Source organism: Benincasa hispida, chromosome 3 (assembly GCF_027475165.1).
Source record: "Benincasa hispida cultivar pf3 chromosome 3, pf3_genome.v1.1, whole genome shotgun sequence".
NCBI lineage: Eukaryota > Viridiplantae > Streptophyta > Magnoliopsida > Cucurbitales > Cucurbitaceae > Benincasa > Benincasa hispida.
In genome coordinates, this window is record NC_143480.1 from 49,461,287 (window position 1) to 49,486,659 (window position 25,373).

At 36.2% G+C, this 25,373-nt stretch overlaps 3 protein-coding genes across 3 annotated transcripts; all 3 read right to left on the minus strand.

Annotated features, from left to right (window-relative positions):
• Positions 1–7,074: 7,074 nt before the first annotated feature.
• Positions 7,075–7,591, minus strand: LOC150037346 (uncharacterized). Its single transcript, XM_090311969.1, has 2 exons — positions 7,524–7,591; positions 7,075–7,372 (listed from the first exon to the last, which is right to left on the minus strand). The coding sequence occupies exons 1-2, from the start codon at positions 7,589–7,591 to the stop codon at positions 7,075–7,077; spliced, it is 366 nt and encodes a 121-aa protein (XP_090168095.1).
• Positions 7,592–7,709: 118 nt separating this feature from the next.
• On the minus strand, positions 7,710–10,359 carry LOC150037347 (uncharacterized). Its single transcript, XM_090311970.1, has 6 exons — positions 9,848–10,359; positions 9,610–9,691; positions 9,127–9,276; positions 8,982–9,043; positions 8,266–8,612; positions 7,710–8,194 (listed from the first exon to the last, which is right to left on the minus strand). The coding sequence occupies exons 1-6, from the start codon at positions 10,357–10,359 to the stop codon at positions 7,710–7,712; spliced, it is 1,638 nt and encodes a 545-aa protein (XP_090168096.1).
• A 10,586-nt stretch (positions 10,360–20,945) lies between these two features.
• On the minus strand, positions 20,946–24,799 carry LOC120072509 (pyruvate dehydrogenase (acetyl-transferring) kinase, mitochondrial-like). Its single transcript, XM_039024886.2, has 6 exons — positions 24,210–24,799; positions 22,651–22,912; positions 22,271–22,451; positions 21,936–22,083; positions 21,633–21,846; positions 20,946–21,175 (listed from the first exon to the last, which is right to left on the minus strand). Exons 1-6 carry the CDS (start codon positions 24,456–24,458, stop codon positions 21,117–21,119), a joined length of 1,113 nt encoding a protein of 370 aa, XP_038880814.2. The 5' UTR covers positions 24,459–24,799; the 3' UTR covers positions 20,946–21,116.
• Positions 24,800–25,373: the final 574 nt, after the last annotated feature.

Consider the following 25,373-nt stretch of genomic DNA (forward strand, 5'->3'; position numbering starts at 1 on the left):
AACACACTTAATACTTAAACGCATTGCAGAACAATTAATACCCACTAAGATTGTAAATGAAATTCAATACAGCAATGGAATTTGAAAATTAGAACAACCTGGCATTGATATCAATTGAAGGAACTTTAATTAAAGAGGACCTATGAGCGGAAGCAGATCGTCCAAACTCCATTGTAAAAGAACACATACATTCACGTCATACTAAATAGATTATGCATTAATCATAAATTACAACATGCTTCTTGAAATAAAAACAAAGGATAGAGAGCCAATACCTTTGAAGAATACTTCTTTAAGAATATCACTCGATCAAACTCAAACGCAACGAGCAACTGGAACTCCCTCGAACAGCAACAAGTAACAACTCGATCCTCAAACAGATCCGAACACAATCACTTGATTACGTTGGTATTCTCTGTGTGAAAATCCATAAGTGGTGGGTTGTGGCTTATTTTGGTTAGAGGGAAGGAGGAAGATGATCGACTAAAGGATAGCAATATCATGTAGAAGATGGAAGTCTATCACATAGACTCGACGCTCGATTGTTTAGTTAAGAGTACTATCGTATAGTAAACTCGACGCTATCCTGTAGTCACTCGATAGTGAATAACGTCAGACGTTTCGTTTTTGTAGAATTAATTAGAAAAACAATTTTTCATCTTTTATTCCACTTTGCCATAAAACCATATAACCACCCACTAAAGGTAGTTATTGGAGAAAAAGAAATTTAATTATCATATAATTAATAAATTATAAATAAATACAATAACTAACTTATCATATTATATTTATAACTTATAGTTTTAATATTGCATCATATACAATATATAAATCATAGTTCTTTTTCTTTATTTTATGACATTTAATATAAATCAATTTATATTAAATTTAATAACTATGAATCTTATTCATAGAATTTAAATTTGAATCATATATTCAAATATTAGTTTCTCCAATCAAATAATAATGTATCAAATACATCTTATTCATAGAATTTAAATTTGAATCATATTCAAATATTAGTTACTTCAATCAAATAATAATATATCAAATACATCATATCAATTATATCATATATAATTGAATTAATTTAATTATATCATATATAATCAAATTCCCTCTTATTATCTTGAACATTTCAAATTAACCCAAAAACTGATTCTCAACTTGAATCCATTGAGCTACCAAGGGGACCTTATGAATCTGTAGCTTGAAGCTCCAACGGTATGTGAATAACTGACTAAACTCTTTAATCACATTATCAACCACCCGTTAACTGTCGAACACTCCACTAAAGACTGACAGCTGCACTCTTTGCACTACAGATATATTTCTGTGTCCATTGGATATAACCAATCAACAATACGATGACCCTTCACAAATCGTTCGTAAGTATAGTTGGATAAAATTACCGTTTTACCCCTGTAGTTACATCTAATTTCTTAAGTACTACTGATTCCTTTAATGAACAATAGATCATAGTCCCACTATGACTAAACCCCTCTCGGGCCAAGAGAGGATCTGGCGCCACATTATTCAAGCCTCGGAATGAGCCCTTTAGGGAATAATTTATCTACTTACCCCTACTTTGGGGAAGGAGTAAATTCCATCTTGTGTAGCTGAGTTCCCAGCTCCCCAATTAGACGAATCCCCAAAATGGTAGACTTGTTAAGTCGGCGATTTGACCACTCTCACCCATGAAAATCAAAGAACCGCCCTCATAGGCAGGAGTTCAAAACTCACTCAGGATTAAGATCATGTTACCTATGGTCATCCTAGTGAAATGAAAGTCTCAGTTATGAACGGCGTTATATAACGATACCAAACATTTCGTGGTCTGATCTTATACAAACTTCTTTATATAGAATATCCCCGCTTGTATATCTAATACATAAATGTTCAAGATCAGATCATTTATAGCACTTTACAGTATTTGTAACACCTACAAAGCGGGTCACACTCGTAGTGTCACAAGGATAAGGTATCCCTCCTTATCCATATATTAAAGACCATTTAGGTTATCACTCAAACATGATCCACTTGTATGTCTCCACATACATGTTTAAGTTACAATGATAACCATGGATCTTAGGTTATTGGTTTGTGGTTAATGAAATTAAAGTATCTTATATTTCATAGACTGAAGTGAATAAAATATCATATATTATAAATCACAAAAAAGTTTGTTCATATAGGTGTTTACAAACTACAGGACCCTACGAGATTTAGGACATCAACCCCAATAGTTTGGAACTAAAATCTAAAGTACATTAGTTCGGAACTAAAATTAAAAAGTACATTAGTAAAAGTATATTCTCTACATACAATTTTTGAACTATTACTACTATTACTACTATTCTCTCTTTTCTACTTCTTTAACAAATAAGTTTAAATCGTTATCTACGGACTTTTAAGTTTGTTCACCTTAATCCTTAAAAGACAGTTATTCGTAGCTGTTACTTTACTAATAATTTATCAATAAAAAAATTTGTTTTCATTTTTATCAAATATATTCAACCATACCAAATGAAGCTATAAAATTTTGTTTGCATTTTTATCAAATATGTACAACTTATTATTTTTTTAATCCAAAACAATAACCATATTCAATTTCACGCAATATTCTCAAATAATTTCATTTTTGAATATGAACACGGAAATTAAATTCTCATTGATAAAATGGTCTTACTTTTAGTAGGTTTCATTTTAGGCTCATAATCAAATCTTGAGTTTTCAATGGAAAAAAATGAATAAAAAGAAATTTTTGATGAAACCTAACAAGTATTTAGGAAGAAAATCAACAAACAGTTGAAAGAAAAGATTAATATATAACTGAAAGAAAATCAATTGCAAAAGCATAATTAATATATAACTAAATTATTTTAAGTTTATAAATATACAGGATAAAAAATTTAAATGAAAAATTAAAATTTCATATCAAGAAACACTTCAAATATACAAAATGCTTTAGAAGAGTACCACCTTGTTGGAGTTTGTACCCTAAAATCTCATATCCTGTAGTTTGTAAACAACTTTGTAAGAACGCTTGTGATGTATAATATATATGATATTTACTTCACTTCTTGACTTTGCACATTTAGATGTTTTTTTTTATTTTACCACAAAACCAATAAATTTAATATCTCTGGTTGTCTTTATGTAACTTAAGCATGTATGTAGCGACATACAAGTGGATCATGTCTTAAGTGACAACCAAAATGGTCTGTAGTATATGGATATAGGAGGGAAACCTTATCCTGGAAACACTACGAACGCGGCCCGCTTTGTGAAATTGTTATAAGTGTTGTGACTTATCACAGATTGTCTGATCCTGATCATTCGTGTAAAGGATATGCGAGTGGGGGCATCCTATACAAAGAGTTAGTATAAGACCTGACCTCGTGTTAATGTCTCGTCATATAACTTCATTCATGACTGAAACTTCACATCACTAGAATGACCATAGGTAACATGACCTCAATCCTAAGTGAGTTGGGAACTCCGCCATTGAGGGCGGTCCTTTGGTTTGCATGGATGCGAGTGGCCAGAGTGCCGACTCAAACCTACCACTTTGGGGATTCGTCTGATTTGGGAGCTGGGAACTCAACTTCACAAGATGGAGTTCACTCCTTCCCCAAAGTAGAGGGGTAAGTAGATAGATTGCTCTCTTAATGGCTGATTCCGGGGCTTGAATGATGTGGTGCCACACACCTTCTCATGGCTCAAGAGGTGTTCACACATAGTAGGACTATGTTGTATTGTTCATTAGAGGGATCAGTGGTACTTAAGGAGTAAGATGTAACTACAGAGGCAAAATGGTAAATTGGCCTGCTGTAATTACGAGCATCTTTGAAGGGTCATCGTACTGATGATTGGTTATATCTATGATAAGAAGAGTTCAATTGTCAGTCTTTAGTGGAATGCCTGGCAGTTAACAGATGGTGGATATCGTGACTAAAGAGTTTAGTCAGCTATTCACGTACCGTTGGAGCTTCGAGCGATAGGTCCTTAAGGTCCCCTTGGTAGCTTGGATATAAGTTGAGAGTCAGTGTTTGGGTCAGATTGAAATGTTCAAATTAACAAGAGGGAGCTCGTTAATTATATATGATATAATTAACTTTATGTATGAGATATATTAATTTGAAAGAAATTGGATATAAATATGATTTATATCTAGTGGAGGAAAAATACTATGACTAATATATGATATTAATTCATAAGTTATGAATATGATGTGATCATATTCACTGTCTATTAACTAGACGGTTAAAGAGGTAATAGGACGGCGTCTCTTTTGTTTTCATAACGGATGAGTAAGTTGAAAGATCACTTTGAGACTTAAATAGCTCATGATGTGTTAAGCATGGGATGTGCGGACATTGCGTTGAAGAGTGTCATCGCTTAGAAAATTTGTGCCTATACGATAGTGCTTAAACGATTGCTTACCTATACAATAGTGCTGAGCAATCGCTTAATGATCACACCCGCGCGCGCTATTTACTAAACAATCGTTTACCTTTTCCTAAGTGATCGTTTAGCGCCTGATATTTACTAAACGATCGTATAGACGATCGCTTATTTTTTCCTACACGATCGTTTAGACGATCACTTACCTTTTTCCTTCACGGTCGTATACTTCACCTAAACAATCAAGCATTTTGTCTATACGATAGACGAGTCTATCTCCCACTTGCTTGATCGTTGTATACGATCTCCCTTTGTAACTACCCGACCCCCTAGGACTTAGGTAAGGCCGTTACTAAAATAAATGCATGCACAGAATTTAAAAATGACGCTCAGTTATTTGAAATAAATGCTAATTAAATAAGAGAATTTCAAAAGACGTTTATTAAATGCAATTGTTAAAACAGTTAATAGGGTACCCAAAATTCTTAAAGGCTAATCAAAGGCATATAAAAGAAATCATCCTTAGTAATAAATTGTAAACAGTAAAACCAAATAACAGATTTCAAAATGCGGAAGCGAAAAGGTCTAGTCCCAGTGACACGATCACGAATTCCGCTGCGCCATCGCTGTTACATCTTTACCTTTTCTTGAAGCATAAACATAAGAAAGAATGAGTATGAAATACTCAGTAAGTAGCCCCACTACTAGGGTCAGGCTAGGCATCTATGTCCTCTAGATACCCGTATATGGCACATAAATACATGAAATAAGCAAGAGACTGAGTCCTATCCTATTGTAGTTAAGTATGCCCATAAAACTGGTGAATCCCGAAGGAAACACAAAATTGGTGAATCCCGAAGGAAACACAAAACTGGTGAATCCCGAAGGAAACACAAACTGGTGAATCCTGAAGGAAACACAAACTGGTGAATCCCGAAGGAAACACAAAACTGGTGAATCCCAAAGGAAACACAAAACTGGTGAATCCCGAAGGAAACACAAACTGGTGAATCCCGAAGGAAACACAAAACTGGTGAGCATCTAACTAATCAATGAGGATATTCACACAGTTTCAACGTTCAAAGAATCAACATCGTACAATTCTAAAAGATACATGAAATCCTTGGTACCATGGCTTCATCACATATACATAATCCTCAACAACATAATATACAACATTCATGTAAACCTCACATCATAATTCTACAACATACAAGTATACCTCAACACTAGCAGGTCAGACGTCGACATATGAAAACACATATCATCACATACTAACGATCAAATGCTTAGGTGTGTATTTAAACGATTTAGAACTCGTGCCAGAACATACTTTGATTCAGGTCATACTATCAATCAACATGCTAACAATTTACCATAACATACACTCACCATGCTAGCTACAACTAAAGCCTGGCCCGTGGGCAGTTCCAGTGGTAAGATTACTTACCTCAAAGTAAATCCAAATTAGTTCAAGCAAGCTTATCCCCTCCTTGCCAAGTAGAGCAATCAAGCGACACCTATATTAAATCCAATATTTAAATTAATCCTTGAGTCCTTCCTAATTAACCAATATACTCATGGTCTCTAGTTTGAACTTTACTGAAATCGTGGCTTGGTCCAACGTAAATTTTCAAAACCCATAAAGACTTACCAACCCTAACAAATTTTTCACCGAAATTGGTCTTAAACTTCAAACTTAATGGGCCACTTCAAAATCCTCACAAATCTTCAATCTAAAATTCCAACATTATGGGTTAATCAAATCAGACCAAAATCTAAAATCTTAGTGGGTAACAATAAATTTATGTCAAAACTTGATAGGCATTCAAGCTACTTTAAGAAAAACCCATAAAAATACACATTAGCTTACCCAAAAATCTCAAGAATCCGACAAGAGCAGTGGCAAAAGAAAACCCACACGACAGACCCGCGATGACAGCAACTGCAATGCGTGGGTCGAGGTTGGGCGAAGAACGGCTACGAGAGTGGATAAGGCTGGGCGGCGCGCGACTTATGATTTGGGCTGTGCGGACTGAAGAGCGGTGGCTATCAATGAGCGTGGGCCGGCAATAGGTGACTGGCTAGATACGCTCAGATCTGAATTGCAAGCATCAGATCTGGTAGACAGCTAAAGTCGTGTGGCTGGCTTCTCAGGCTCGACACAACTGGGTGATGGAGAGTGGAGCAGAGACGTCTGACTGGAGGCGCGAACAGCCGGTGGCAGCAGACTCAATCGACGAAAAGGAAGAAAAGATTTCTGTGGGGGGCGAGGCTCGCGTGGTTCGGAGGGGGCCTTTTTATAAAAGTAATAAAATAATAATAACAACAACAACAATAATAATAATAATAAAAGGAAAATAGTATAACTTTAATTAGATTTTTTTTCCTTAACCCACTTTATACTATTTAATTCCTTTCCTTTTTCCAAAAATAATTAATTCCTGCCATAACCTTTTTTCCAAATTGAAAATTTTTTTGAATAAATTCCACGACAATACTTAAATCCTCACATTTATACTTTAAATTTAGAATTCCAAACATGTCCTTCAACTAAGGACAATTACTGAAAAGGGAAAAGTTTTACATTATTAATAAATAAATAAATAAAACAAAGTGTGGGATGTTACATTCCTCCCCCCTCAAAGAACTTCCGTCCTCGAAAGTTCATCCTTGAAATAGCTCTGAGTACTGGGCCTTTATCTCATCCTCTCGCTCCCAGGTGGCTTCCCTGAACTGGTGGTTCTGCCATAGAACTTTCACAAAAGCAATTTCCCGATGGCGCAATGTCTTTACTTCTCTGGCAAGAATCTCTGTGGGCTCCTCCTCGTAGCTCAAGTTATCATTCAACTGTAAGGGCTTGTAGTCAACTACATAGGATGGGTCTGCCACATACTTCCTTAGCATCGAAACATGGAAGACATTATGAACCGAGACAATGCTGGAGGCAAGGCCAAACGGTAAACTACAGCGCCAACTCATTCCAGGACCTCAAAAGGTCCAATGAATCTCGGACTCAACTTTCCTTTCCTGCCAAACCTCATAATACCCTTCATGGGTGCCACCTTTAAGAACACTTTCACCCTAATCTCAAATTCTAAGTCCTTACGTCTTACATCAGCATAGCTCTTCTATCTGCTCTGGGCTGTCTGCATACGAGCCCTGATCTTCTGTATGGCCTCATTTGTGGGCTGCACCAATTCAGGTCCTAACAATCTCCTCTCTCCTACCTTATCCCAACACACAGGGGACCTGCAACTCTTCCCATATAGGGCCTCGAAGGGTGACATCCCAATAGTGGACTAGTAGCTGTTATTGTACGCAAAATCCATTAAGTGCAAGTAAGCATTCCAGCTTCCGAAAAAATCTATGGCACAGGCACGCAATATGTCTTCCAGTATCTGATTCAATCTCTCTGTCTGCCCATCAGTCTGAGGGTGGAACATTGTACTGAAGTTTAATCGGATCCCCAATGCCGCCTGGAGACTCTTCCAGAAGTTAGACGTGAATCGAGGGTCTCTGTCCGACAAAATGGACATGGGTACTCCATACAATCTTACCACTTTCTTCATGTATATCTGTGCCCACTTATTCACTAAAAAGGTGGACTTTCCGGGTATGAAATGTGCTAGCTTCGTAAGCCTGTCTACAATGACCCATATCACAGTGAAATCTTTAACTGTTCGAGGAAACCCCACATGAAATCCATAGACACATGCTCTCACTTCCATTCTAGTACATTTAATGGTTGTAACAAGCCTGCTGGCCTCTACCTCAAGGCTTTCACCTGCAAGCACACCAAACACTTACTAACGAACTCTGCAACCTCTCTTTTCATATCATTCCACTAGTAGTAACGTTTCAGATCCTGGTACATCTTGGTGATGCCGGGGTGAACTGAGAATAGGGAACTATGAGCCTTTGACAACAGCTCCTTCTTAATGTCACTAACCGCCGGCACGCACAGATGCCCCTGATAAAGGAGGCCACCTTCTGCTGACACAGAGAATTCGCTATCCTGGCCTAACTCCACCCTACGAACCCTCTCCTCCAAATAAGGGTCGTCTCGCTGCGCATCAATAATCTTCTGCCCTAGGCTTGGTTGCACCGACATCTGTGCTAACTGTGTTGCGACCTTCCCCACAACTACTGCAATCTCTGCCATTTTCAGTTCCTGCATAGGTGAGTCTGTCCGATAATGAGAGCTGCAGAATGGGCCACCTTCTTGCTTAAAGCATCTGCCACTACGTTTGCTTTCCCCGGGTGGTACAAAATTTCACAGTCATAATCCTTTACTAGTTCCAACCACCTTCTTTGCCTCATGTTTAGCTCCTTCTGAGTGAAAAAGTACTTCAAACTCTTGTGGTCGGTGAAGATCTGTATCTTTTCCCCATACAAGTAATGTCTCCAGATCTTGAGAGCAAAAACCACCGCTGCTAACTCCAAGTCATGCGTGGGATAATTCTGTTCATGCTTCTTCAGCTGACGTGAAGCATAAGCAACTACTCTACCCTGTTGCATCAATACTCATCTCAACCCCTTCATGGATGCATCACTGAAAATGACGAAACCACCTGATCCGTCCGGTACTGTGAGAACTGGGGCTGAAACCAGTCTCTGCTTGAGGTCCTGGAAACTGCTTTCACAAGCCTCATTCCAAATAAATGTTGCCCCCTTCTAGGACAACTGAGTTAATGGGGCGGCTATGCGAGAGAAAACCTTCACGAACCGTCTGTAGTAGCCTGCTAACCCCGGGAAACTGCACACCTCACTGACCGTGGTTGGACGAGCCCAACCCGTAACTGCCTCCACCTTTGTAGGATCCACTGAGACACCTTTCTTGGATACCACATGCCCTAGAAAAGACAACTGCTTCAATTAAAATTCACATTTAGAAAACTTAGCATATAGCTTATTGGCCCTCAATGTCTCTAAAATTCTCCGCAAATGCTCCCCATGCTCGGCCTCTGTCTTGGAATAAATCAAAATATCATCAATAAAAACAATCACGAAGGTGTCGAGGAATTCCTTAAACACCCTATTCATTAGATCCATGAACACTACTGGTGCATTAGTTAGGCCGAATGACATCACTATGAACTCATAATGTCCATACCTCGAACAAAAGGCTGTCTTGGATATGTCACTGTCCTTTATCCTCAGCTGATGGTACCTTGACCAAAGGTTAATCTTAGAGAATACCGCAGCTCCCTGTAATTGGTCAAACAAATCATCGATCCTGGGAAGGGGATATTTGTTCTTTATGGTCACCTTGTTCAACTCTCTGTAGTCAATGCACAGACGTAACGATCCATCCTTCTTTTTCACAAACAAAACGGGTGCACCCCATGGTGACACACTAGGGCGAATGAAACCCTTATCCAACAACTCCTATAATTGGATCTTTAGTTCCTTCAACTCTGTCGGGGCCATCCTATACAGGGCCCTCGAAATAGGGGTTGTGCCTGGCTCCAATTCAATGGAAAAATCTATTTCCCGCTGCAGGGGCAATCCTAGAAGGTCTTCTGGAAACACATCTGGAAAATCCCTCACTACTGGCTCTGAAGTTAAGGTAACTTCGTTCTCCCTGGTGTCTACCATACTGGCCATAAAGCCCCAGGCTCCTTGGTCGAATAGCCTACTGGCCTTCAATGCGGATATCACCTTGGGTAGGACTACGGTCCCAACCCCTTTACACTTAAAACTCACTTCTGTAAGAGGCTTAAAGATAACCTTCTTACGAGAGCAATCTATGTTGGCATGGTTAGTAGCTAACCAACCCATGCCTAGTATAACATTAAAATCGCGCATATCTAAAATTATCAGGGTTACATCTAATGCGCGGTTGGCTACCTCTACCTGACATGCCTTTATCTTTTCTGTAGCTAACATGATCTCTCCCGAGGGAATGAAAATAGACAAAGCAAATGCCAACGGTTCTGAGTCTAACATGGCGTGTCTCACAAATATAGCAGATATAAACGAGTACGAAGAACTAGAGTCAAATAAAACAAAAGCATGGTGTCCCAAAATGGGAAGTGTACCTGTCACCACGGTGCCTGACTTCTCGGCCTCACGCCGAGTAGTAGAAAATACATTTCCTTACTGTTCCTGGCGGTTCGGGCCTCCCTGGAACGATCCTACAAGCTGGCTTCTGTGCTCAGGCGCATTCCTCCTTGAGCATCTATCTACCATATGTCCTTTTTGGCCACAACGGAAACAATTCCCAGAGACGGCTAAACAACGTCCCCAGTGTTTCTTATCGCAAGTGGTGCGTATCGGTCTATCCTATCTACCATTCCCAGCCTGGGTACTCTATTGTCCCCACTGACGTGGAACATGCACTGTGTTCTGACCTCTCTGCTGACGTTCAAGAGTCCTATGCTCAGCTTTCATTTTCTGCCCTGTAGAGGTCCCAGTCCCGAGTGACCTCCTGTATTCCTCTCCCCCCTAGGAGTCGGCATCAATCCTCACAGCGGCTCGCAGTACCGCGACATAAGTTTGGAGATCCAAGGCATACACCATCCCTCGCAACCCGCTCCTTAGGCCCTGGATAAATCTCTCGATTCTCACTGCCTTGGTGGCCACTAGCTCAAGAGCAAACTGAGACAACTTATCGAATTCTTACTCGTACTTCTCCACTGACATAACGCCCTGCTTCAAGTTCAAGAATTCTGCCTGCTTATTGTATCGGGTGTTGGCCGAAAAGTACTTCTCATAAAGACGTTCCTTGAACTGTTCCCAAGTTGCAAGGTCACCTCCAATATCGATCATCTTTTCTGCCGAATGCCACCAGATTGCGCACTACCAGTCAGCATGAAGACTACGTATTGCAATTTGTGCTCTTCCGAGCACCTCATAAAACGAAAAATTTTCTCAACGAATGACAACCATAGTTCTGCCTTGGTGGGGTCTCCCAGCGATCCATCAAAGGGGCGAGGGTCATACTTCCGGAAATCCCTTAAATGCTTGGCCTCGAGAGATAGGCTCTGCGTATCCTTGTCTAGTGGACGGGTTTGTCGTAACGGCTCAGGTGGCACTGGTTCCTCCTGAGCCTAAGTCTGGGCAGGCTGTTCTGCCATCATGCTACGGATCAATTCCTGCAGCTTCCCCATCAGAGCGGTTGCAACAGCTTCACTAATTCGGGCTTCCATTGCCTTTTCATCCACTTGAGTCGTAGGCGGAATTGGCGCTGCCGGAGCAGTTTGATTACTCCCCTCTCTCTCTGCTAGTATTTCTTCTCTAACTGTTTTCCTTGTTCTACGTCTAGGTGCCATGTCCTGTCATAAATTCGTATGTTAGCTAACTATTTCTGAGTCTCTCTCAGACATCATGTGTTTAAAACACTACATCACTATTCTCATATACACATGGAAAATTTTGTTAGTAGAACATACCTGACGATGACGAGGAATTCATTACTGGCTATAGGGACTACCTAGACTTACATAGTAAGTCAGTCTACAGAACCTAAAACATGGGCTCTGATACCAACTGTAACGACCCGACCCCCTAGGACTTAGGTAAGGCCGTTACTAAAATAAATGCATGCACAGAATTTAAAAATGACGCTCAGTTATTTGAAATAAATGCTAATTAAATAAGAAAAGTTCAAAAGACGTTTATTAAATGCAATTGATAAAACAGTTAATAGGGTACCCAAAATTCTTAAAGGCTAATCAAAGGCATATGAAAGAAATAATCCTTAGTAATAAATTGTAAACAATAAAACCAAATACAGATTTCAAAATGTAGAAGCGAAAAGGTCTAGTCCCAGTGACACGATCACGAATTCCGTTGCATCATCGCTGGTACATCTTTACCTTTTCCTGAAACATCAACATAAGAAAGAATGAGTATGAAATACTCAGTAAGTAGCCCCACCACTTGGGTCAGGCTAGGCATCTATGTCCTTTAGATACCCACATATGGCACATAAATACATGAAACAGGCAAGAGACTGAGTCTTATCCTATTGTAGTTAAGTATGCCCACAAAACTGGTAAATCTCGAAGGAAACACAAAATTGGTGAATCCCGGAGGAAACACAAAACTGGTGAATACCAAGGAAACACAAAACTGGTGAATCCCGAAGGAAACACATACTGGTGAATCCCGAAGTAAACACAAATTGATGAATCTCGAAGGAAACACAAATTGGTGAATTCCAAAAGAAACACAAAACTGGTGAATCCCGAAGGAAACGTAAAACTGGTGAGCATCTAACTAATCAATGAGGATATTCACACAGTTTCAACGTTCAAAGAATCAACATCGTACAATTCTAAAACATTCATGAAATCCTTGGCACCATGGCTCCATCACATATACATAATCCTCAACAACATAATATACAACATTCATGTAAACCTCACATCATAATTCTACAATATACAAGTATACCTCAACACTAGCAGGTCAGACGTCGACATATGAAAACACATACCATCACATACTAACGATCAAATGCTTAGGTGTGTATTTAAACGATTTAGAACTCGTGCCAGAACATACTTTGATTCAGGTCATACTATCAATCAACATGCTAACAATTTACCATAACATACACTCACCATGCTAGCATACAACTAAAGCCTGGCTCGTGGGCAGTTCCAATGGTAAGATTACTTACCTCAAAGTAAATCCAAATTAGTTCAAGCAAGCTTATCCCCTCCTTGCCAAGCAGAGCGTTCAAGCGACACCTATATTAAATTCAATATTTAAATTAATCCTTGAGTCCTTCCTAATTAACCAATATACTCATGGTCTCTAGTTTGAACTTTACTGAAATCGTGGCTTGGTCCAACGTAAATTTTCAAAACCCACAAAGACTTACCAACCCTAACAAATTTTTCGCCGAAATTGGTCTTAAACTTCAAACTTAATGGGCCACTTCAAAATCCTCCCAAATATTCAATCTAAAATTCCAACATTATGGGTTAATCAAATCAGACCAAAATCTAAAATCTTAGTGGGTAACAATAAATTTATGTCAAAACTTGATAGGCATTCAAGCTACTTTAAGAAAAGCCCATAAAAATACCCATTAGCTTACCCAAAAATATCAAGAATCCGACAAGAGCAGTGGCAAAAGAAAACCCATACGTCAGACCCGCGATGACAGCAACTGTAGTGCGTGGGTCGAGGTTGGGCGATGAACGGCTACGAAAGTGGACAAGGCTGGGCGGCGCGTGACTTATGATCTGGGCGGTGCAGATTGAAGAGCGGTGGCTCTCGGTGAGCGTGGGTCGGAAATCAGTGACTGGCTAGACATGTCTCAGATCTGAACTGCAAGCATCAGATCTAGTAGACAACTAAAGTCGCGTGGCTAGCTTCTCAGGCTCGACACAACTGGGTGATGGAGAGTGGAGCAGCAACGTCTAACTGGAGGCGTGAACGGCCGGCAGCGGCGGACCCAATCGACGAAAAGGAAGAAAAGATTTCTGGGGGGGGGGGGGGGGGGGGGGCTTTTTATAAAAGTAATGAAATAATAATAATAATAACAACAACAACAACAATAATAACAATAATAAAAGGAAAATAGTATAACTTTAATTAGATTTTTTTTCCTTAACCCACTTTATACTATTTAATTCCTTTCCTTTTTCCAAAAATAATTAATTCCTGCCATAACCTTTTTTCCAAATTTAAAAAAATTTTGAATAAATTCCCCGACAACACTTAAATCCTCGCATTTATACTTTAAATTCAGAATTCCAAACATGTCCTTCAACTAAGGACAATTACTGAAAAGGGAAAAGTTTTATATTATTAATAAATAAATAAATAAAACAAAGTATGGGATATCACACCCTTCCTCCTTCACTCTACCAAATCCGAACAAAGTCCACCCTTTGGATCCTCACTCTAAGAATACTAAGGGCTCTGAGTGATGGTGTCATCCCCGTTTCCTTCTATTCATGTGGAGACTGTTCTAGGTAGACGATTGGATTTTGCTACGCAATAGCTTACCATCTCAGAAAAAGCGAGATTTTCTATGAAGAATAAGTTTTCAACTTGTATAATCTCTCGATCTCTTATTTATTGTTCTTTTGAACATGTCAATATTTTAGCATTATGAATGCATTTTAGTATGTTTGAATGTATATGTGAAAATTCTGTCATAATGAATTGGAAAGACCCGCTTCCGCTTGTAGGTAGTCTTGAATAAGAGTTCCTTGACATCTTACGTACAATAGAAGGAGGAAATGTGAAGCTTTGCTTGTTCTCTAATAAGTTGAACATTATGACAATCAATAAACAAATACTTTAGTAATAATATAAAGAAACAAAATGAAAGTGACTTAACAGGAGATGTGATAAGCAACACAAAAGAGAAGGAGGGGGAAGGGACTTACCAACAATAGTGTGGTGAAGATGGGATTGTCCTCGTAGTTGTAAGGAAAAGAGGTCTGATTTATGGAAAAGAGAAATAAAGTACCTTGGAAATAAGTATGTCTCATTCATGGGTAGGTCATGAGTAGGAAAAGATGTGTACCTTGGAAATGGGTCTCATTCATGGGTAGATAAAGTTTAGATGTACCTATGGTAATAAGTACACCTTTGAAACCCCACCTAGTGAAATAAAGTGAATAGTGTACCATTGAGATTGGGAACCAAACACATCAATTCACTATTGTCAATCACATCAATAAGGTACTTGCAAACCACTACTCTAAGAACCACTACTTGCAATCAAACTAGAGTAAACCAAACAAGTTGGGAACCAAACAAGAGTTATGACATAGTTGCAATGAGATTAGAAGAGGGAAAAAAAAAAAAGGAAGCCAACAAACAATCAACTATCCTAGTATTATGCTTAGAAAGTAAGAACCAACCTCAGAACAAGGAAATTCTTTCTTAAGTCGAATTTTGGATAATATGATGTAACATGGTAAATCAGATACATTGATCATTAGAGTCAATGCAAAAAGAGTCATTGAAATAGTAGCAAAATAATCAAAGACTGATAATCAAAGACCAATAATCAATGACCAAGAACAGTAGCAAAGCAAAAAGAGTCATCAAAATAGGGGCAAAATAATCAAAGATCGATAATTAAATACCAATAATCATATACCAAGAACAGTAGCAATGCAAAAAGAGTCATCAAAATAGGGGCAAAATAATCAAAGATCAATAATCAAATACTAAGAATAGTAGCAATGCAAAAAGAGTCATTGAAATAAGGGCAAAATAATCAAAGACCGATAATCAATACCAATAATCATATACCAAGAACAGAACATAATACTGAAATCAAGCATAGAGACTGATAATAAATAGTCATTAAACAGAACAGATACATCGATCATCAAAGACCGATAATCAAAGACCAAGAACAAAACATTGAAATCAAGCATAGAGCAAAATAAGCTTACATTTTTTTCAAAAAAAAAAAGAAGGAAAAAATATACAGTGGCTCATCATCGGTTGGTGAAGAGAAAGAAGACTTACCATTGGATCTGGTAACCCTACCAAGATCTAAACACCATCCTTCATCCCCTACCATGCTCCAAACGAGGATCTTCATCCCCTACCAAGCAAGATTTAAGCTCTAACATGGTTGTACGATTCGGACTTAGATAGACAGGAGGGACAACACAAAAGATTGAAGAACCGAAAGAAGCGGCAAGGGGAAACCCTCGTTTGGAGCAAAGAGAACAAAGAGAACCAAAAAAACCGACAAGATAAAGGAGGAATGACAATGGCATTCAAAATGGAAAGATGAAAGAGGACGGGTTATGGATCTAGAGAAAAACACATATCTAGACTACCAAACATACCGTAGTCTAGATTTACGAAGGATTCTTCAAATCCGACCAAAAAGAACCAAAATGGCAGTTGATCAGCAGGAACGATGCTGATCGGAAACAATGACGAAACCCTAAGGAGAAGAGATGGAAGGAAACAGAGCAAAATAATTGAGCGCTAATCGGAGTAAAGAAAACGAAGGAGAGTAAGAAAAATAATCAAAATAGGGGCAAAATGATCGAGTATCGTGTAACATGCTCAAACAGGTTTTGAATTCAAAATAATCGAGTATAAAGAAATCGAGCATCGAGTATGACGTTGATATGATCGAGTATACACGTATCGATTGTAGGCGTATCAAGTGACCATGATGTTGGGTATCGAGTGACCTTCAAACGGGTTTTGAATTCAAAATTATCGAGTATAAAGTAATCGAGCATCAAGTATGACGTTGATATGGTCTAGTATATATGTGTCAATTGCAGGCATATCGAGTGACCATGAAGCTGTGTATCGAGTGACCTTCAAACGTGTTTTGAATTCAAAATAATCGAGTATAAAGTAATCGAGCATCGAGTATGATCTCGATATTATTGAGTATACACGTATCGGTTGCAACTGTATCGAGTAACTATGAAGCTAGGTATCGAGTGATCGTGCATTGAAGAACGTGTGACGAGCCATCGAGGATCTAGTAATCAAAGTAAAATAATCGAGCACTAATAGGAGTAAGGAAAACGAGGGAGAGTAAGGAAATGAATCAAAATAATTGAGCACTTAAGTGAGATAGTTGGAGCCCCAAACGTTTAGCCCACCCATCCAACTATAAATAGGGGGCGTCGTTTGCAATTTTATTGAAACTTGAAATAATACTTTTAAGCCTTAATTTATGGTAGTTATCTCAATCGCCATCACCAATATGGCCACAAGTGGATCTCTTTTTCAATAAAATGAAACTTTGCCAATTTAACACACATGTAGGGATGAGAGACGCAAATGTATAAACTTCCAGAACCTAAAAGATCAAAGTGAAATGAATTCAAAGATAAAAAATTGACGGATGATTTGACATAGACATATGATTAGAAAATTTCTATTAGTATGTAGGACCTTTCACACTTGAAATTTATCCCACACTGTTTTTAAAATTATATTGACGACATGACAAGTAATAAATGAATGTAATATAAAAAAAGGTCCTTTAAATACTATATCGGTTCACATATTTTTTACTTGGGTTCACTTTTAACTCATATACGTTCAAATTTCAATTTTGATTTTTAACATGTTTATTTTAATTGTTGCACTTTCAACTTTTGTTCATTTTAGTAATTGAACTTTAAAAGAATGACCATGTTAATTTGGTCCATTGAAAATGAAAACGAAGGAACTGAAATTGTTACTTTTTAAAAAGTATAAAAAAATCAAAATGAATATTTTGTAAATATAAAAAAAAAATAACCAAAATTAAAGGTACACGAGTATGAAAGTACAAAAACAATATAAACCTATAAAAAATTTTCCCATATCTTAACTTAAGGGAGCACTTCAACTAGAGGTTAGAAATGTATTGTTCATACCCTGTTCTTTGTTCATAAATGGAATGTGGCATATTTTATTTGTATAATTTTACCCACAACACCCGTTTTTCAACTAATTGATTTTGTTCTAACTTGAATGATTCTATTAATTCATATGATTTTGAAATGAGTTTGAGCATAGTTTAACTAACATAAAATATAAATTATCGATTAAAAGGTAAGACTATGAAGTTCGAATCTCCTACCTCACATATTGTTTATTGAAAACAATATAATTAGTTTATTTACTTTCGAGCCACACTCTCGTTAAGTATTGTGTCCATCACGATATTTAAAAATAAAAGGGAATAATAATAGTAATAATTATAAAATCAACATCCGATCATAGGAAATGTTTAGAAAATTTTATCAAATCCTGCATTCTTCCAACTTTAAACATTAAAGTGTCTATCCAAAAATCCTTGCAAGATATATTTGGAAGTAATTTTGGATGGATTAAAATCACTTTTATTTTCGTCAAAATGATGTTTGACATAGATTATAATTAATTTTAGAAAAATCAAAGATAATTTCAAATTGAAGAATTACTTAGTAAGTAATTTTTGTTGTAGTGGTTGGTCCTAAAAATGGCTATCTGATTCAATTTTGTTAAAGTAGTTAGGTTAGCTTTTCCTAAAACTATTTTTTTATTTTAAATCTTTGACCAAAAGATGATTTCCTGGCATTAAATTCTTAAGAATATCTAGTTTTAATAATAACTAGTTTTAACTATTTATGATGGTCCAAACAACTAGATTCCATGAGATACTTATTTTGAATTTTCTTTTAATATTTATTATATACAAAGTTTTTTTAACTTTTTGACGTGGCTTGATGACTGGGTTAAATGGTTGAGTGAAAAAAATAAAATTATTTGAGTGATGGAGCTTTTTATTAAAGAGAGAGAGAATAAATTATGGACACTAATACTTAATTTTCTATTGATTTCTTTCTCAACCTTGTCTTGGCAAAGATTACACTACACTATATATAATCTCACAAAGTGTCTCCCTAAATATCTTCAATAAATAACTAATAAAAGCAAATGAAAGAGATTACAATAATTAAGACAGAATTTCAAAAGTTGTAGTAATTCTTGACCTTTCGATACTCAAACTGCCATAACTTTCTATAAAAAACATCAAACGACTTGAGACTTGAACATTTAGAAAGTACACAGACACAACTCATGGATGCTTCCATTACTTACAAATGCATCATCAAAATTCATAGGTCACACATTTAATTTGGACATCATTTAACCTTCCAAATATCAGCTAAAAACCGTCCAAAAAACTGAAACTCAACAAGTTTTAGACCTTATTTTCAATTTTAATTTTTTGAAAAAACAAAAGAAAATAAGAGGGGAAAAAAACAAACCAAATGAATCACCCTTTTTTTTAATGTTTTTGACAATCCATAAAAATAAAAGGGGTTCTTCCTCGGTTTTCTTGAGAACCACTAAAAGAAATCAACTCTTAAATATACAATTTTGGTTATTGGTGAAAGATTCCAAGTACTATTCATATAGAGTTTTAAGGAATGTGAGTGTGGTCTTCTCCATTTATATTCCATAAAGAAAACTGTTTTCTGACTTGGTGGGTATTTCTATTTGATTTTTCTTTTTATGGATTTTATAGATTCGAGATTAGTGAGGTTTATTTCTTCTTCACTGTAACCCCAACATACGACCTCTGTTCTCCATTTCTGTCATCGCAGGTGCTCCAAGCTTCGCCACTGAACGATCTTCTCCGTGTGTCGCAATCAATCAAATTGGTTGAATCTTCGCTGGTGGTCGACACTGTTCTTTTTCCGTGGGCGGTCGTGTTTTGTTAGGGCTCAAATTTGTAGTTTTCCTCAAACAAAACTAGCACCCTCATCCATTTTAAGTTAAAAATTAACTTTTTCTGTTCATTGTTTTGAAATAATCGATTTAGTTTTTTAAAAATTAATCAATATGACGGATTACACTCAGATTAGTAGAATTTTTTAAATATCATCTAATCTTCTAAAATCTTATATTAAATTTTATATATTTTTTAACTTTTTCCGATTATATTTATCAAATATTTACATAATTTTTCAAATTTTCAACCTAATTTTTTATTTCCAAATAAATTTATCAATTATTCAAATGAATTTTTTATATAGATCCCAAACGATTGCATTTTGATTATTAAATATTGGGAAGGATTAAAGTTTTTTCAAAAAAAAATGTAAGATGTGAAAAATATATAAAATCTCGATATTAATCTCGGACAAATTAATAACAACATCGATAAATTCTTGGACAAATTAATATCGAGATTTTATATTTTTTTCTATATAAAACCTAATTTTTAAAAAAAATAATAATTTTTCCAAAATTTAAAAATTAAAATCCAATCATCCATCTGAAAAATGAAATTGGCCTGAAGTTTTGAAAAATTAATATTTGATAAAGATAACTGAGTTTAAATATAATATTTGATAATGATAATCGAATTTGGAGAAAATTTAAAAATATATGAATTTTAGTATAAGAATTTGGGGTAGAATACATTTCTATTTATGGAAATTTTCTCTCAAGTTGTGTTTTATTCTCTTCTTTTTTTTTTTTTAAAGAAAATAACTGTAATTAGACACCCAATTATCAAGCCACCTAGAATTAGTCAACCACCCACATAGCAGTTAAAAAGTCTACTTGGACAATCTATTTGTTTTAACCATACACTTAGTAATTTTAGTGACTCTAAAATCACATTCTAGAAAAGACACATTCTCACAGACTAAAATAGTTAATTTAGAAAGAATGTAAGAGACTAAATACACCTATTTTTAAAAACTTGGAGATTGATAAAGTTATATTTTCAAAACTATTCTTTCTCGTAATTTTGGTAACTCTAAAGCCCCTTTCGGAATCAAACATAATAATCCAACATCACTTTAAGAATTTAATAAAATCACTTTTGAATATATTACAATCGTAACCTAAAAAAAAAATGTAAGATATAATAGACTCTTATTGAAAATATTTTTTGGTTTGATTTCAAATATAGAAAATTTGAACTAAAATATTTACAAATATAGCAAAATATCAGTGTCTAATATATATTAAAAGAGTTTTTAAATTATGCATGTATTTAATCTTCAATGGAATTTCAATTTTTTTTCTAGGGAGGGAAAAAAATTTCTAGTGAAATGGTTAAACCCAACACGATGGAATGGTTAAAGTTAACCCAATGGAATAATAAATGGTAGTGAGAAAATGCATTTTTGCACAACGCAAAAGGCAGAATATGCAACGGAAAAAGAATGCGCTTACTAAATTCCAAGTTATTACAATTGGATCAATTTCAATATATACCAAATCCCCCATTGAATTCTTCCTTTTCCTCATGGCAGAGGTTCTTGTGAATCCCCCAGACGAGACAGGTGAAGATATGCATCTGTTCCTGCGTACAGTTCAATAACAACACCAGTTATCCACCCAAAAACAAGCATATCGACGGTGAGTTCAAACGGAGAATCAAGATGACAGTTAGATATTAACATTTCAAGACTCAGTCAGTATCAAGAAATTCAACTGAACCATTACTACTGCTATAGACATATATACTTCCCATCAACTGTAATTGGTGGAGTAGAGAAGGTAAATAAGATGCTCCACCCCGGCTGCATCTAAGTAGAACGAGTAACCATCATCGATATCAATTTGAGAACTGGACAAGATATCAGTTTCTAAAGATACAAACAGTCAGGAAAGACCAATCCATGAAGGAATATGAGACTTTTCTTTGTTTCTCTAGTCATACAAACAGTCGGAAGGAACGAAATAGGCAAAAAGGTTGACTTCGCGAGCCGTGTACAAGAAACAGCAACTGTAAAACTAAAACTGCAAGAATTACTTACCATATCCTTCCATGGAGATCACTTGCAGATCCCCGCCAAAATAGCGAGCATACAGACGGCTTATCGGAAGGCCATAACCATATCCAGCCATTGTCACCAAATCCGCTGTTCCCAGATCTGGATGTTCGTCCAGAGGGTTTTTGGCAGTGGTGTAGAGGTAAGTGAAAATTTTGGGAAGGCCGCTTCGGGGTATGCCACCACCTTCGTCTGATACCTACAATGCAAGTCAATCATATCCACAATTATTTTGGGACTGCACTGAGAATGAAGTTTCTTAACTTTGGAAATGCTCAAGAACAATACCTTAATAGTGACATCCTCAATTCCATCAGCAACTATGATTCTAACTGGAGGAGCAACTTTATCAGAATCCATAAAACGCTCTTGCACGGCACGTAATGAGTTCTTCACCAACTCAAAGACCATAAGATGCAAATGTGTTGGAACATAACTATAAAAAACACAAATAAAAATATCGATATAAAAGAACATATAAGTTAAGAACAGAATCGAGATCAGTTGCCTCAAAATCCAAGCCCAGAAATAAGCACACAGGCAAAAAGTGGAATAAATTCCAGCAGAAAGAGTAAAGTCTACAAGAGTGAAACATCCGAGTGAAGTCAAAATGAAGAACTTACGGAAATGTAAAACTCGGATCTCCATAGATTTTGATATTGGGGGCACTGCCATACTCACGTAAACAGATTGCACGAGCATCCTCACTGGCACTCTCCGCAACCTTCACAGGAGACATTTTTGTGTGTATATATCCTACACAGTCAGGAGGGGGATTGGGATTGTGTAATTCCACATGCTGCCCTGAGTAACAATCAAATTTCACAAACCACATGTTAAGGCTCCAGAAAATCATAAAATAATGGCATGATTTAGATTTTGATATTGCTATCCTCCCTTCAAAGAAAACATAAAATTACATAGACAAATAGAGAAGGAAGTAGGGAAGGCAGAACAAATGGGACTTGGGACTTTTGACTAAGGAAATGGAAATTAGACCAACCAATGAGCATGCGAATCCCAATTCTTGACATGTAGAAGCGATCCAAAAACTGATGAATCTCATGAAGATCTTGATAACCAATACTATTCAGACATAGGCCTTTCTTCAGCTGTTGAACGCCTAAAGCCATCATTGGAACCACGTTGTTGTGTCTCACCTTAATTGCCTTTATCATTTGTGTAAACTCCTTTTCATCATCTGAATTCTTTATCTCAGGGAAGGACCGAAGGTCACGGAAAGAATCCAAATACCAATCACGTACCTAAGAAAACATTTAGAGAAAATTAAATTGTGTCCCTGAAAACCTGAAACACAGCTTCAAAAAGTAAAACCAGTAAAAGGTCGTGCCTGAAATATAATATAAAGAAATCTGCCTTTTCATACACCGTGAAACTCAAATAAAAAACTAATGGCTTCTGATTGAACAACTGGTTCAAAAAAAAAGTTTGGTTCAAAAAAAAAGTTTTCTGCTTTTAAAGATTGTGAATAAAGAAATTATATATGTTCAGTTGTTCACATTACTGTCTACGTCGAAATCAGTATTCACAAGAATGCGATTTTGAGATGAACAATAAATTCATTCATCTGAAACATAGACAAACTTTAGAACAACTTTTCAAAACAATTATCTAAAAATATTTTCCTAGAACTTTTATTCTAAAAAGCAGAAAACTATTTTGAAGACAGTTCCCAAACAGCCCCCAAAACATTTAAACATTTGATAATGCATTACTTTTCTAGGCAAAACATGTCTCAACAACAAAGATTCGAGCTCTTAAAAGCAATCAAAAAGCAAGCAGCAGCTGAGAACAGTTAACCAGCAAAAGCACTGAAGGATATTTGAATAAAAAGGGAAATCTCCTACAACAGCAACAAACAGAGAATTAAATAATTGTACAGAATTTAGCCAACTGCCCTGAATGACTCACTGTGTAATTAACACAAGCAGGATCAGATATTGCACATCCTAAATTGAAAACCTCAAACAAACAAGTTAATTAGCAACACAAAAAGGGTCCAAAGAATTTCAGAAAAATGCAAAATAATGATCAGAAACCAAAATCAGAAGCCAGTGAAAGAAATGAAACCTACTCTGCCAGAAACAAAAACACTACATTAATCAATAAGTCCTAATTGCTCCGAGTCAGAAAATCCTCATAAATTCAAGAATTCAAAAAGAACCCACAACCAATTCAGCTAAATGCAAAGCAGATATGAGCGGAAAAAAAGGCCAGAAGAAGGTGAAAAAAAGACCTCCAAAAGTGCAGGTTTAACAAAGAGGCCATAAGGAAGATGCTCCGTCAGAAAATCCTCATAAATTCGAGAATTCAGAAAGAACTCGCAACCAATTCAGCTAAATGCAAAGCAGATATAAGCGAAAAAAAGGCAAGAAGAAGGTGAAAAAAGACCTCCAAAAGTGCAGGTTTAACAAAGAGGCCATAAGATGCTCCGTCAGAAAATCCTCATAAATTCGAGAATTCAGAAAGAACCCACATCCAAATCAGCTAAATGCAAAGCAGATATAGGGAAAAAAGACAAGAGGAAGGTGAAAAAAAGACCTTCAAAACAGCAGGTTTAACAGAGAGACCATAAGGAAGATTCTCGAGTTCAATAGCTCTTCTAGCAATCCGAATTGGAAGCTCCTTGTGAAGAAACTGAGCAGAAATGAGCAAATTCTTGGCAGTAGGCTTCGAACCAAACTCCATCATGTATCTCAAGCTAACCCCAGTCTGTTTCATACAACCCCATTTCTGGACGTCGTCGATCAGGCTCTTGGAGAAGGTCTCACAGAGTTTCTTAGCCGCCATGGGTCAAAGAGGGAGCCCAGAACGAAAAACCCAGAAAGGAAATGGGAGAAAAAACCGGCATGCAAGGCAAGAAGAAGACGAAATTGGAGGGGTTCCTTCAAGCTAACGACTCTGTTGTGTTTTTTGCTTGTTTTGCTAGAATTGCCTTTTGTAGAGGCATTAATGAGGCAGTTGGTTTGCTGTTCTTCCTGTTTAGAGAGAATTTTTTAGGGTTGGTATTTGAAGCAGATCGCAGTCATGGATATTCAACTGAAACAGGTGGAAAGATGATTTGGATTTGGAGCTTCTTTTGTTGCTTCTTTCGGATTATTTCTATTCTTCGTACACGAAAAATAGAAAATAGTTTGTTTTATTTCTGTATGAAAAAATTAATAATTTCTAAATCTTCATACATACGTGTTGATTTTTTAATTTTAACGGTTCTATTCAAATGTTATAAGAAGTTAATTCGCATTTGGTAGATTTTAATTTTAAACATGTCAAATTTGCTGTAATTTAATTATAATAATCGAAATAGACATAATTTAATTAGAAAAATTATTTTAAAGAGTAAAATTGTTGAAAATATTTATAAGGTGTAATAAATTTTTAAAACTATCAATAATAAATGCGGATAGATATTGATAGACTTCTATCCGTGTTTAGCAATGTCATTGACAGATATTGATAGAAGTGTCTATCAACGTCTATCATTGATAGTTCTAAAATTTTGCTATATAAATATTTTTATTTATTTTTTTATATTTAAAAATAAGTCTATTTATTATTTAATTATTATTATTTTAGTATATTATTTGTTATGTATTTATTTATAATTTTTATATTTTAAATTACAAACTATATTTTACCCCTAAAAGAGTACAAATTACATATTGTTATTTTCTTACATTATATGATAAATAAAGTTGAAAAAAA